This window comes from Astatotilapia calliptera, chromosome 6 (assembly GCF_900246225.1).
Source record: "Astatotilapia calliptera chromosome 6, fAstCal1.2, whole genome shotgun sequence".
Taxonomy (NCBI): Eukaryota; Metazoa; Chordata; class Actinopteri; order Cichliformes; family Cichlidae; genus Astatotilapia; species Astatotilapia calliptera.
The window spans coordinates 26989436-27004249 of NC_039307.1; the positions used below are offsets into that span (position 1 = coordinate 26989436).

Sequence of the window (14814 nt, forward strand, 5' to 3'; positions counted from 1 at the left end):
AGCTGCAAACTAACATAGGTTAGCAGACATTCTGGCAAGGGTTAGTTGTAAGCGCTGGTCTTAAGTACTGCCGGTCTAATCAGCTCCAGCTGGAAGCCCTGGGAGGAGTGATGATGACCCAGAGGAGCAGCGCCAGGCACTACGGAAAAACACTAACTCACCCAGACCAAGCAGGAAACCACTCTCACCTCTCCAAAGTTTCCAATCAGCTGGCATGAATCTGCTCAGAAGGCATTCAAGAGACTTAAGGAACTGTTTTATCACATCTGTGTGTGTGTAATAAATCTGCAAGCGTAGGAGATATTAATGGTTGAAAAGTCTTGACGTCTTGCTCAAATCACTGAATTTACACACAAGTCATCAGTTTCACATCACTCAGCTTTTAAATTGGCTGTTTCTTTACACCCGACTTTTGCAATACTTCTCCCACAACAGATCTGTGCAGCAGTTTGTACTTGTGTGGAGAGAGTAGTCTATAATTGAGAGCTCATTAACCCAAGTCAGACTCAATGCTCAGCAAGTACCACCAGGTGTCTTACTCTTAATGGAGTATTATCCTAGTATATTATTATTTTATATAAGTAAATGAATTCTCCCGTCACTACTGACAGAGAAAAAAGACTGTGGCAGAAAGGCATCCCACCTTATTAACTGTGACTAGGCTTGGGAGACAGAGCTATTCATACATGGTTAGTCTGCTTACTCACATTTCATAAATGCTTTAGTGTGATAAAACTTACATCGACCATATTTTTCTATTCTATAAAAATCCACGAATGCAGATGCAAAATTACAAAAACAAACACACACAAAAAGTATAACTGTCCAAAAACTTATGGGCCTGCCTGTAGCTCCAAAATGAGTGCATTTCAGGCAGACGGAGGCTCGCTCCTCTCCTCATATCCAATCTTTTCAATGAAGCCTGCAGTGCAGGGGGAGTCCGACTGGTCTCAACTGGTCCCACTAATGCCGCTGCATTCATTCAGCACCCGTGTGGACATGAATGTTGATATTATAATTTCCTCTTCTCTACAGATACTTATTCCTGAGTCAAGGAGTAGCACCTAAATCTTGCCAAACACAGATATAGATCAAATCAAGTACACTTGTTTTCTCAACAATAAACGCAATATCAGTATTGGAGTGAAGCAGATCCAAATGTCTGGGTTTTACTTAAAAAATGGATAAGAAGGAGAATAAAGCACCATTCTTTATCATTTTAATTTTATTCATGGAGTGATTACTTTGTGTAATTTAGCTACAGAATTTGTAATGTATCCATATTTATTGTGCAGTCTGTTTCAGTGTTTACATTTCTTTAATTATAAAAACATGAAGAGGAAAAATTCATTAATTTTCATTAATTTCTTATTATATATACGTGTGTGTGTGTGTGTGTGTGTGTGTGTGTGTGTGTGTGTGTGTATAAATTTCTCAATTTATTTTTGATCGCATCTTAAAATTGTATTATTATTAGTAGCAGTAGTAGTAGAGGTATCTCATTAAGTTGGAGGAACCTCTCTAGTTTCCCCGCACGACGTCCGGATTTAATTTGAAGACGGACCACTTCCGGTCCAGCTGTCAACAGACCCCGCAGCACACGTGTTTCCACAGTTAAAATGGTGAGTATGTTGAACTGTGGGGTTTTCTGTTTGTGTAGCGTTAATAAAAGGCCTCTAAATGATCGGAGCTCGTCGTGTTTTTTAGCCGAAGATTCAGAGGGGAAAACCTGCGGAGAAAGTGGTTCATCCGTACAGCCGGAAGGCAGCTTATATGGCCCGAGAGGAGTGCAGACTTAGGAGGAAAGAGAGGTTTGTAGATGGCCGCAGAGATCAGCTCACCTTAACGAATCAATAGCATGTTGTTAGCCTCACATTTGAGCATTGTGTTAAACTCTTGCCATGTCTCCGCCTCCGCGCTGCGAGTCTGCAGATGCAAATACGAGCGTGGCTCCAGGGACATGTTATTAAATGTAACTTGGGCTGATTGAGACACTTCATCCTGCCTTGACAGTTTTCTTTAACCTCTTGTGTGAAGTAAACAGCGTCTGTGTGATGATTTAAAGGAGGTTTAACTGGTTTCTTTCTGATGCTGCAGGCAAAAGACTGAGAAAGCTACTCGTCTAAGCAACATTGGTGAGAGCAAGCTTTTCGTTCATGTTATTGCAAGAGCAAAAAAGAAAAAGGTGTTTATTGATGTTTTCTTTCCTTTTTTTCTTGTATCTCCAATCACAGGTGAGAAGCTCTTGTGGTTTCAGAGTGAGCTGGATCCAGCTAAGGCGACTTACACAAAAAAAGACGCCTGCGACATCATTGAGAGGTTTGGCTCTGGGCTTATGTTCATTTTGAATTTGGAGTACATTATTTTTCATTTGGAAGTGCACAAACAAAAAGACAGAGAGAGCCCGTACATGCATTAAACTGTGAGCCCATCAGCCAGTCTGTGAGCTGCCCCAGTCTCTGGTGAGAGTGGTTCATGTTTTCAGGGCTGAGACTTCATCATCCATCAGCTGGCCATTGTTTACAAAACGCTACATGTCATCAGACAGCAGGTGATGATTTCATTTGGGCAAATAGAGCCTAGGGCTGCCACAAACGATTATTTTGATAGTCGACTAGTCACCGATTATTTTTGTGATTAGTCGACTAATCAGATCATCATCCATTGGACGTAAAACTACAGCTTATTGCACCAGCAGCATCTGCTCTTATATAACTATCATTAGCTTACAGCTTTAAGTGTTTAAGGTCTGTGCTAACTAAAAATAAAGACAAGATGATAGTTTATTAAATTTTAATGAAATTTGCAGATTGTCTCGGTGAAGTTTAATAAACTCCTTTCTATCTAAAATATAACAGGACACCGGAGTATATTCTGGAGCATCTCACACTTCTGATGATCAGTTGTCTGCTTGACGTTTATTCAGCTGTGTAAAAACTATAACTTTAATCTCAGCCAAACCGATTTACTCAGGAACAAATAAAATACTAAAAAAAGCCAAACAATAACATTTTTAAGTTATCTCAGTGACTTATATATGTTTAACCTGAGTAGCGAAAGACGGCGGTGGGTTTGAAAACGATTTCGGTGTTCTCACAGGCTCTAGTTAGCCTTGCCCCCGGCTAGCTATCCAGCTATTCGCTAACAGACGTCTCCGAAAACGTCGGCGCGCTTTTGAAAATATGTGGTGTCTTAATAAACTGAGCAGATATTTGAGGTTTACACAGCTACATTCTTGCCTGAAAATATGTTAAACGTTTATTTTGTGACCCAGAAAGAGTAATATTAAAACTAATTAGCTGCCGCCATTGTTGGAAACTGAGCTGGGCTGCGCTATGAATTCTGGGACAGAGCTACTTCTTCTTCGGGGTTTAACGGCAGCTGGCATCCTTGTACATGCAGCGGTGCCATCTTCTGTTTCAGTCCGTTATTACACTCTTAAATCTTACTACTTATTCCTGCGTCTTTTGTGATCTTACAAAGCTTCAAACGACGCATCGACTATTAAATCAGTCGTCGACAATTTTGATAGTCGACGTAATCGTGGCAGCCCTAATACAGCCCTCGTTTTATTCTCCAGCCTGCATGAACCCAACCCCCTCTACCATGATTGGTCGGTTCCACTCCGACTATAAACAGAAACCATCACCTTCAACAATCACAACCAAAAGTTTGAGCCGTGGCGTTAATTTTGTGCAGTTTTTATTCGAATGTATTCCTTTTTATGTGAAACGAAGATACAGATCAATCATATGTGTGTTTTATGAGTTTCAGAGTCTTTTGTGGTCACATAAATAACAGTTTAAGCAAGGAATTTACAGCACTGACTTTTCTTCATAACTTCTGCAGTTCTCTATGGTGTGCTGGATATCCATGTCAGGGGAAAATCCTGATTGTGTTCCCAAGTCGATCAGTTTGTCGCCAATAAAAACATCTTAAAAGACCAGCTTCTTTTATCGCTCCCAGAACAGTTTGGTGACAATCTTTGCATTTTCCAGCACAAAGGAGCACCGTGTCCCGAGGAAAAAATGGTAATTAAGCGGCCTGAAGATCATCAAATTAACTACCTAGATCCTAATGCCACCATAATCTAGTTACAGTCCTTGAACGTGAACAAGCAGAACCCCAGAACCTGTGATGAACCTGGAGCACTGATGAGCCAGGAATGAATCGCAATCAGTCAGGATTTTGCCCGGACACTGATATCCAGCACACCACAAAGAACTGCAGATCTCATGAAGAAGAAGGTTAAATACTGTAAACATTGACTTTATGCATAAATTATATTTTTCCCCCAATGAAAGTGTTTTAAACTCATGAAATACTTGTATATGTATCCTAAAATAAAATGAAGCAACAAAGTGTATGAACAGTAGTATGTTTTCTGTCTTCAGATACCTCCACAGATTTGACTCTGAACTTGAGCAGATTGAACTCATGAATGGGATCAAAGGTCGGCAGGGTCGTCTCCATGGCGCCAGAGAGGCCGTAATCAAACAGACCATCGAGCGAGAGCGGGCACAGTTTGAGGGTGTCGGTTTCGGTGAGTCCTCGTTTTTAAAAAAAAGAAATAAAAAAGAAACGAGTAATTTATAGACACCTCTGGCTGTAAAACTGTCTGATCCTCTGCTGCGGTGTTTCAGAAATCCCCGACATCATCAACGGAAAACATCTGAAGACCTTTAGGTGAGTGGACGAGCTTTAATGAGCTAAACTCAACCTCTTGTTTCTCTTTGTTTGAGAAGATGTTATAATTATTCAGCTTCCATCATTTCACGGATTGGCTGATCAGCTGATAAAAGTGCATACATGGACTCTTAAGTCTGAACTTGAAATGATTCGATTTTGAAGACTGGTCATTAGTATTGTTGCATTTTTAAATTTTGCAGAGAGTGGACTGGGGACCTGAAGAAACTTCCGAATATTAAACTGCGCAAGGTCTCGAACAAAAGTTTAGAGTCAAAGAAGGAAGGAGAGGAGAAACACGAGGGCGAGGAGAATCAGGAGAATGATGATAATGAGGAAGATGGAAGCGATTTGGACAGTGAGCAAATGGATGAGATTTCAGACTCCCACTGAGACTCTTCATGTTGGACCTGCTGGAGTATTAAGACTTTCAGCACACTTAATGTGATGTGTGAGAAAATGCTGCTGCTATTCCTGGACCGTCCACGAGATGGTGCTACAGCCTCAAATAGCAAAGTCAGATTTTTTTTTTCCCAGTCTGAACTCCTGCTAAAAGTTTCTCAGTGACTTCACACCAGCCTTTCAGAGGTTTCTACATTCATCATTTATTGCACAAACAAATATGCGTTTCATGTAACCAGAATGCTCTGTTTTATTTAGAAAATAGCGGTTGCGGTGGGTTTAAGACACAGAGGAAACTGTATTTTCTGTGAGGTGAGAAACCAAATCGAGACTATAAAAGTGGTCATGTGTGAGTAACAGTCGCTTTGAGTAGGCCGACTTTGTGTTGGTTCGAATCAAGAGAAATGCTCATAATCTAATGTAAAAACATGAATGGGGGGAAACCATGAAAGCTCTAGTTACATCGACATATAAATAAAGGTTGTCCAGCTCAGGACCTCCGAAGCTGCAAACGACTGGGCTACTGTAGACTTTCTATTTTAACAAATAATCTGACGATAACTTTCAGACTATTACGTTTTTAGATCTCCGACTGAGCTAAAGGTTCAGTTTACGGTCTGTTTCTCTACTTATAACATCTGACTCTTTGGTGTCTGAAGACCTGATTGTCCAAAAGGAGAGTAAAGGTCTCAGTATGCTTCAGAGCTTGTCACACAGGCCCGATCAGGCAGGTTTAAAACAAACTCAAGCTATTGTATTTTTTTTATCCTGCCTCACTCTCACTTTTGACAACTTTTCCAAATTCATTAAAAACTTTTGAGTAGTGTGTCTGCGGGTCATAGATCTGCACTTCATGTAAAGTGATTGGTCCATATGTTTTTTTCAAAAATACGACAGCAGCTCAACTTCTAAATGGAGAAGTCTCAGTGAACACCAGGGGCACAGATGTGTTACAGATCTCAGAGTCAGCACCGTGGCTGCAGTGACTGAATCTGGAGCGTTTCAGAGTAGCCCTTATCTGCTACAATGTTGCATCTCTGATTCTACAATTCATGCGAGGCTTCAGCTGGGCCAATCAGGACTGTGTAGGCTCTCTTCTGGGACTTCCCAGCTCTCAGCAAGAGCAGCAGCAAGTCCCCCTCACAGAACAGTGGCAGCATCAGTGAAAGCAGGTCAGAGAAGCTGGGTGGTAAAAGCTGAAGCAGCTTATTAATTGTCCCGCCTTGTGGATGTGTGACAGTGTCAGCTGATGTGGGGACTGATTACGAGTCATATGCGTGATTCATTTGAAACATACTGAGACCTTTGATGAGCATCTGCAGAGTGTTCACATCTTTAACTCATATCAGTGCAGGTTGAGAAAGTGCATACTGGGATAAAATAGTGTCGGTAAACCACAAAACACGGTCTTTACGAGCATTCTGTGCCGATGGCTTTGTTTCTGTCCTCTCTCCACACTCTGCCCCTCTTCTTTTCTTCGTGAAGCCCTTCTGACCCCAACTTTTCTGGATCACCGAAGGACTGGATCAGTTCGTTTGTCCAACAGCACCCACTGGAGTTGAGAACAACATTACAACACTGCACAAGTCCAAATCTCACTGTGCTCATTGACATTACCATGAGCAGAGTGGGATTAGGGACTGTTCTCGGAGCAGGAGGAGATGAGTCAAACAGGGTTTTGCGCCGGCGCCACGGCAGCCTCCACTGACGTGTCAGAGTCCATCGGAGCTGCCGGAGCTGGGGCCTGGCTGACCGGCACCTCCACGGTTTCATGCCTGCCATTGGCGATGGTGCTTTGCCGGGCCTGGGGGTTGTGCAGGTCCTTCTCAGGACAGTTCTGCACAGTGATGATGCGATTGAAGGCCTTGAGGCGGCGCCACAGCTGCAGGTAGACTTTACACTGGATGTACATAAAGATGAGGCCACCCGTGAAGCCAATGGCCACCACAATCAGCTTAGTCCAGAAGGGCCACTCCAGCACACCTGAAAGGACACCGACACACACACAGCAGCTGTTAGTGCCCCTCGCAGACGTGTGAGGGGTCAAGATGGTGGCATGTGCAGAGCTGTGCTTACCCTGCGGCGTATAGTACTTCAGAAGAGAAACTCTCCATAATTCGGCTGCAATCAAGAGCGATTTCTCTTTTTAATCTCTGGAGAAAATATTCTATTGTGCAAACACTGTAGAAATACTCTAAATATTAATGCTTATGATTTTATAGGTCATATCGTTAGCTTCATAGCATAAGTGCCTAAGTCATTTGACTAAGTCAAATGACTTAGGCAATTATGCTATGAAGCTAACGATATGTATTTTTCTGCATCTACTCTTACGTCCTACATCGTAAACACAACACGACACACACCACCACTGAACACAACCATGAATGTAGAAGAGCACTGAGGGGTGTTAACTGTGACTTGAAGGATAACTCGTGGATCAGAGGATACTGATCAACAATCGCATCATCTTCACATTCCTGAGAGTGTTCATCTCACAGATTTCAGGTATAAGTAGTGTACCATGCAAATTACTTTTGCATTAGTTTCCAAGTGGTTTTCTCCATCCGGCTGTTTTAAAAAAATTATTATTATGTTGTTGAGATTATACTCCGAGGCTGCAGTGGGAACCTTCCTGTCTTTGAAGTATAACATCTGAAACCTTATTGTTGCAGACAGTTGGTCTTTGGGTTTCACTTTCCAATAAATTTGGTAGGTGTTTCTCTTAGAATTACCAAAAAATGTGTCACCTTTGTCAAAATAACTTCCTGTAAACTTGAAAATTGAAACATTTTCAGTAAATGTTAATTTCCCCAGAAACACAAAAATGACACATTAAACTAAAAGCTCTTTTATATTCGTTAACAGTGACTTTCAACTTCATTAGGTACCGCTGCCTTGATTCTTCGTTGCACAGATTCAACAAGGTGCCGGAAACACATTTTGGTCCATATTGACACAACAACATCACACAGTAGCTGCAGATTTGTCAGCTGCACAGTCGTGATGTGAATCTCTCGTTCCACCACATCACAAAGCTGCTCTTTTGGACCGAGGTCTGGTGACTGTGGAGGCCATTTGTGTACAGTTAATACATTGATTTGAACATTGTGTGACATGGTGCGTTATCAGGAGATGTGCATACTGTTCTCATAAGGGGACAAAATCAGTCTGGCCCATCTCCTCTGATCTGTGGCATTAGCAAGGAATTTCGTTCCATAGAACCGCTGCACACTGGTTGTGTGGGAAAATCTTAGTCCATCAACAGTTTCTGAACTACCCAGATGAGCCCATTTGGCACCAACAACCATGACGGCGTCCCGTCACTTAAATGGCCCTACTTCTTCATTCTGATGCTCAGTTTGAACATCAGCAGATGATCTTGACCATATCTAACCAGCCAATGTGATTGGCTGATTAGATATTTCTTTTAATTGGCAGTTGAACACATGTACCTAATAAAGTGGCCTGTGAATATGGCAAGCGCGATGTAGTTACCTGGCCACATACCACAAGTATTGCTAAACATGCTCAGTTCAGCAGCTTCACACATTTATTTTGAGACTTTCAAATGTTATAAACTGTCTGAGAAACTGAAAGTTAACTCTTCAGAGGATGTCTAAAAGCAAAGTCCGTCTTCCACACTAGAGCAGGACGCCTAATGTGTCTAATGTTTAGGGACGACTATCACAGTAAAACACCTAATGTATAATGTACCTAATATACCCAAACAGGCGAAACTTTTTAAAATCACTTAACCAGAGTCAGGCATACCTGCAGGTTAAAGGTACCCTGTGGGGTGCTGTGGGGGCATGTTGGGAGTGGATTATGCACACTGTATTCTTTGACATATTGTACCAGTAGAGTTGAACCTAATACACTTTGCATGGTTACAATCCTGTATAAATCCATTCCACCCACATCAATACCGGCCATAAGTAACTGACTACACCAGAAAAGAAACATTAAAGAAGTTAAACCTACTCTGTGTGAGTGAGTGGAAACTCCTTTCCACTCACTCATGCCATCTGTATGAATGAATCAATGAAAAGGAAAACAACACCCACACATTAATGCACCCATTTTAGGAGTTCTTACTAATTCTGTGTATTTGTCGGTTATTCTATAAGAGAAGAGGTGAATATGAAATCTGAGGGATTTTATGGCTCATAGGGTGCATTAACAAACGCTACGCACACCCAGAAAAAGAAAGTGAAGTAAGTGGGTGAAAGGTGACATTCAATTATAATTCTCATTTAAAAAAGACAAACTATCAGCAGACAATTTAATTATAATTATAAATATAGATCCACACATTGATCATAGTAGATGATAATAAAAAAAGAAGGCTTTTTGTTTATGTTACATGTGGTGAGAAATAGTATCCAACATGTAACTATGGACACACGTGTAGGGATGGGTATTGATAAGATTTTAACGATTCCGATTCCATTTTCGATTCTGTTTAACGATTCGATTCTTTATCGATTCTTATTTTTAAAAAAGGAGAACACTAAAGTCGATTAGCTTAGAACTTTGTTTTATATCTTCTCTTTGAACAAGATAGAAATTTAGGAGTAACATGGCCTTACAAACCCAACAGTGAGATCTTAAGAGATCCACAGCCTACGGCTCTTCAATGGGGTGTCACCGGGTCCCCAGGAAAAAAAATGTAAATGTAAAATAATAAAATAAATATTCTTCTGTAGCAATAACAAAGTGTAACATAAATTATTCTGTAGCAATTACACAAGAATATCCAGAAATGTCCCTGCCTACAATTAAACACATTCACTTACCAAAGTGAAATCGGGGGCATCTGCTGTGGCAAATGGGTGCAAGCCTTTGACCACAAACTCAGTCACTGCTCGGTGACATTCGTCTATCCTGGCCTGAAAGGAGACGCTACCGGTAGACTGCAGCGAGAACTGCCAGCATCTGAGCCAGCCAGACTCTGTCTGTCTCATCACGGTCACCTAAATGCACAGTAATGGCAGGTTTTGTAATAAGGCAGATCGCGCTAACATAATATGCACTGTTGTTGATTATTTACCTGCCACATTAACGGGAGAGGACGTGCAAACGTTACCGCTGCTGCTGGGTTGAGATTCATGAGTCCGGAGCGGAATTAAAAACACGACATTCATTTAAGGTTATCGTGTGTTTTGTGAGCAAATGCTTTTGCATATTCGTAGTGTTTCCTCCCTTAAATGAAATATCTACTTTGCAAGTATTGCAAGTTGCCCTGTTGTCATCCGTTCTCGTAAAGTATGACCAAACTTTTGAGCATTTGAGCCGCTGGCGCCGTGTTTCCTGCCGAGTAAATGACGCTCCGCAACGTGGTGACGTCATTCGGGGCGACTGGAATCGATAAGGGAATCGTTTGCAAAAATGGCAAACAATTCCAAGGAATTGAAACAGTGGGAACCGGTTCTTGTTGAGAACCGGTTTTCGATACCCATCCCTACACACGTGTTGACATGCAAACAGTGAAGGAGACACCACAGGGACCGTACTGCATGCTGCCTGACTCTGGCGTGTGAGCGGCGGGGAGGCGAAGGGAAAGCACTGACCGTTCTTTCCGAGTCGGATCTCTTCAGCAGTTCTCCTCACCAGAATGTAGACCGACCACAATATACACACTATCGCTATCAGGTGAAACAGCACTGAACAGAAGATCTTCCTCCTCTCGCTCTTCGACATGTGTAGCTTCTCCCACTGGAAGAAAGAGGCGCGAACACAGGAGGGAGACAGAGAAACACGCTCAGAACTGCCCTGCATATCTCAGCGCTTAACGCTTTTCAGGAAGACCTAAGTGTGTGCGGCGTACCTTGCTTAAAGGTTTGAGCTTCGTCTCCATGATGAAGTCAAATTTGCAGAGTTCACAGCAGCGAGTGTCGGAGGATTTGATCCACTGGTTGAGACAGGCCTGATGAACAAAACTGAGGCTTCCCGTGCAGCGACAGGGCATTATCAACGGACACTCGTCGTCCCCCTCACAGTGGCAGATCCTGCACACAGACAGAAGGAGGAGAAATGACCTGCAGTCTCTGCACTGTTTTATTTTAGTGCCTCTCTTTGTCTTTGTTTGTTTGGCCTCATCTGGGCAATGAAGATAAACTTGGGGTCAGTACATGATCAGTTTTCACACTTATGTAACTAACCTGCAGACCTCCAGCTCAGAGTCGTCAGAGCAGGGATGCGGTGTGTTCCCATTCGCACCACAGTGTTTCTGGAGTGTGGGCACTGACATATCCCCGCCCCCTGAACCCTTCTCCTGGTATCTCTTGGTGATGAGCTCCTCGCCGTCGTCGGCCAATGAGGAGCTGCCTCTTGGGCTCTGTGACTTGTAGCTCTTCGTATCCTTATCTCTGCCCTGCGATCGATCCCTCTGCGATGCATGGCCGTCTCTCTTCACTGAGCTCCCGTGGTTGTGGCGCTTCTTAAGGCCGCTGCTGTCCTCCATCAGAGGTTGACTCTCTTTCCCTTCATCTGAGCCCACAGATTGCAGCTCCATGATCTCGGCTTTGTCTTCTCCTCCTTTGTGTGGGTTTATCACCTCCCTGTCCCGGCTGCTCCCGCTGCGGCGGCGCGCTCTTCTGGCTTTCTCTTTGCTCCAGCTGCGGCTCTCGCGGCACGCCTCATCCTCAGAGGAGTCTGAATGCGGCGCACCTGTGCACCGGAAGCGAGGCGGGAGATCCCTCCGGTTCCTGAAGGAGTGCTCCCTCTTCTCGCCCAGCTCACTACGGTCAGAGCTGAGGCTCCGGTCGCTGTGGTCGTGCTTGCCATTGGTTTCCACGCAGTCGATGGCCGTGCAGCTGCTTCTCTTGCGGCGGTGACGTCGCTTCACCTGCTTTTTCTGTGCCTGAGCCGATGAGCCCAGAGTGGTGCCAGTGACCGTCATTGCAGAGGAGTTGTGCGTGTGCTTTTTGTGTTTGCGTGACTCAGACACATCCTCCTCTAAGCGGGTCAGCTGTCCAGAACTAAACACACACACACACATTCACACACAGATGGAGATGAAATAAAGTGAAACAAGATGGAAAAACATAAATCTGTCATAACTAAAGCAATGGGCTGAAACATAGCTGCATGATTTTAAAGATTAAGTTTAGTCAATTTACTAGTAACAATTTATGCTACCATTTTTGATTTTGATTACTTAACAAGTAACTGGACTTTACACCATTGCAACACTGATTCTTTTCTTTTTCAGGCTTTCTGGTGTATTTACGGTAAAATGACACTTCTCTTTATATATTCTCTGCTGTCATAATTTCTAAGTGACAGAATTAGGGCTGCCTATGATTTCTCTCTTATACTTGGAAACACGTTATGATCACAGAATATCTCATTCTTCTTTAATTAATGTAGATAACAAAGAGTTATTTGCTATTAGAGGTTGCTAACACAGCTTCTGTTTCATTTGAAGCTGAGAGTAGTTGGACAGAAGCTGCCGCTGCAAAACAGGAAATGGATAATAGGAAACAGAATGGAAACTACAGCTTATGATCAGACTAAATAATCAAACAAGCAGGCAGTGGACATGGACTGAACTTAGGACAGCAAATTAAGGTGCTAACACACACACACACACACACACACACACACACACACACACACACACACACACACACACACACACACACACACACAGGCTTGTTTCGACCATGAAGCCAAAGGACTGAGCCTGTCAGTGTGGCCAACACGGCACCAGTGGGTATAACAAGCTGAAGGTTTCCATTTCTGCAATCAGTCATCTCCCCCCCATTGATTGCACTATGGGAGCGCCACAGCACACATTTTAAGTTTGTTATGCCCTTGGGGTGCAGCCGACCATGCTAATTCAGTCTCCCACTCAGAAGAGAAGTGTGCATGTTAATATCACAGAGAGAAGGCTGGCTGCTCTTGGCTTTAAAAGAGATGTCTTAACAGATATTTGCAGATAGTCAAGGAATGGAGTCTCTCTTCCCAGGTAACTGTAACTGCAAGAGAAGCCAATCTTACCTGCATATGTCCTGAGCGGATGGTGTTATGGATGTCCTTGAGGCTGTAGTGAGCCCTGCAGTCGAGTTGCTAGCCTGCAACCACCAACATCCTCTATTTAGTGCATTCTACAATTACTTATGAGTTACTAAACAACCAATCACACATTGTTTTATGAATCAGGTGCCAGTAAATGTTTACTGGTGCTCAAATGTGGTTGCATTTTAATTTTTTTATTCATTTATTTTTTGTAGAAGGTACTCCTGAAATACCCAAAACCCTAAGATTTGAGTATCAAACATACTCCTTAATGTACTATCATTTGTCATGTGGGTGACCCTTTACTGTAACTCTTACTGTAGGTACTGACAATTTAACTTACCTAATGGATAAAATATAGACAGTAGATATATATAAAATACTACAATAAGATTGAAGGTGAATCATTAATTTCTGAGGGAAAACAGCTTTTAGATTCTCTCCTACACACTGCAAAAAGTTTTCTTCCACTGTGCTTGCATTCAATAATCAGTGACACTGAGTAGGTTGCACCTCATTTATGCACCCATACTATACTGTAAATCGCTGCTGCTTTTTGAAGCTCTTTTAGCTAATATGTGAACAAAAAACTGCTTATTTCCGCCTCTGGCAAAAGTAGAGTAACTAGAGCTATTTGAGCTGCATTTCTGGTCATGTAAAAAACTTAACTTCCGTGTTATGATTTCTACTTTCAAATCGGGTTTAGTCTCAGATGATTCATCGGAATACACTGAAGACAGTCTTCAGCCGGTGATGTTGTTTTTGTTAAAAACAGCTGCCTAGTGCTGCTAAAAACCAGCGTGAGGGTAGCGAGCCTTATTTATTTGAAGGCCGTGCGAAAAAAAAAATAGAAAAGACTTATAGATGTGATAAAAAAAAAGTGATCTGTAGCTTTTCAAATGATGATTGATGTTTATATGAGAAATCTGAACTAATGGACCTTAAATGAAAATTGAGTACTCTGTGTGAGTCATGCATCAGTGTGCACTTGGTGTTTTGTGAACATCCATCTCTACTCTAAGTGTGACACACACCCTAACCACATTCTCGTACATCAAACTGTGCTTTCCCATGCAATGCTACCGTTCACTATGAACTGTGACCTTAATTTTAATGCTTTAAGCACCGATATTTAACAGTTACCTTGGAGATGTTGCTGGATCGACTCCCTGAGCGCCCAGGTGCCTTCCTCCCCTGCAGGGGAGATGGAGAGACAGAAAATCATTAGAGCCCAATAAACACGCTGAAGGATGTGATGCTTTAATAGTGCGCAGCAGCTGTGGAGCCTGAGGCTTTTAAACCAATGATTTCTTTGGCACACAACACCAGACAGAACCATAAAATCATATTGGAACAATATTTTACAGCCCTTGTGTCGACTTCAGCTAATGGCTGATTCACCCGAATATGTGTTAGTGCAATCTGCTGCAGAGCTGCTGCTGCTTTTTTTTTTTTTCTGTGTATGATAATGATAGATAAAGTCTTTTAAACTACTCAAATATGCCCATGTCAAGTTCAGGAAGGTGAATATTAATGCACAGAAAAGCAGCAAAAGGGTTTTGTTTTTTTCATTTATATTTGTTTGTTTCTTTTCTTTTTTTTTTTTTGAGAAATGAATGCCGCATAATAGCTTTAGCAATAACTTCTAAATCACCTGGCGGCTTCACCTTCAAACTGCAATCATTATAATTTAAATCAAAT

General features: G+C 42.3%; 2 protein-coding genes across 4 annotated transcripts in view; one reads left to right on the top strand and one right to left on the bottom strand.

Annotated features, from left to right (window-relative positions):
* Nucleotides 1-1515: 1515 nt before the first annotated feature.
* On the top strand, nt 1516-5600 carry tma16 (translation machinery associated 16 homolog). The gene is made up of 7 exons (XM_026171397.1): nt 1516-1622; nt 1708-1811; nt 2098-2135; nt 2235-2319; nt 4395-4543; nt 4644-4686; nt 4890-5600. The coding sequence occupies exons 1-7, from the start codon at nt 1620-1622 to the stop codon at nt 5077-5079; spliced, it is 612 nt and encodes a 203-aa protein (XP_026027182.1). The 5' UTR covers nt 1516-1619; the 3' UTR covers nt 5080-5600.
* Nucleotides 5601-5989: 389 nt separating this feature from the next.
* marchf1 (membrane-associated ring finger (C3HC4) 1) overlaps nt 5990-14814 on the bottom strand; it is a 37748-nt gene continuing 28923 nt past the window's right edge. For 2 of the 3 annotated variants that reach the window (XM_026171394.1, XM_026171395.1), the window contains 7 exons: nt 14257-14307; nt 13096-13169; nt 11253-12071; nt 10919-11099; nt 10662-10806; nt 7165-7209; nt 5990-7071 (listed from right to left, as the gene is read on the bottom strand). In XM_026171394.1, coding sequence (XP_026027179.1) covers nt 6755-7071; nt 7165-7209; nt 10662-10806; nt 10919-11099; nt 11253-12071; nt 13096-13169; nt 14257-14307 — 1632 coding nt within the window. In that variant the 3' untranslated portion in view covers nt 5990-6754. The remainder of the gene's footprint in view (nt 7072-7164; nt 7210-10661; nt 10807-10918; nt 11100-11252; nt 12072-13095; nt 13170-14256; nt 14308-14814) is intronic. The other variant, XM_026171396.1, reaches the window with a different exon arrangement.

Coding starts and splice junctions, on each gene's coding strand:
- tma16 (XM_026171397.1), top strand. Junction 1,812..2,097: donor AGACTTAGGAGGAAAGAGAG/GTTTGTAGATGG, acceptor CTGATGCTGCAG/GCAAAAGACTGAGAAAGCTA. Junction 4,544..4,643: donor GTTTGAGGGTGTCGGTTTCG/GTGAGTCCTCGT, acceptor GCGGTGTTTCAG/AAATCCCCGACATCATCAAC.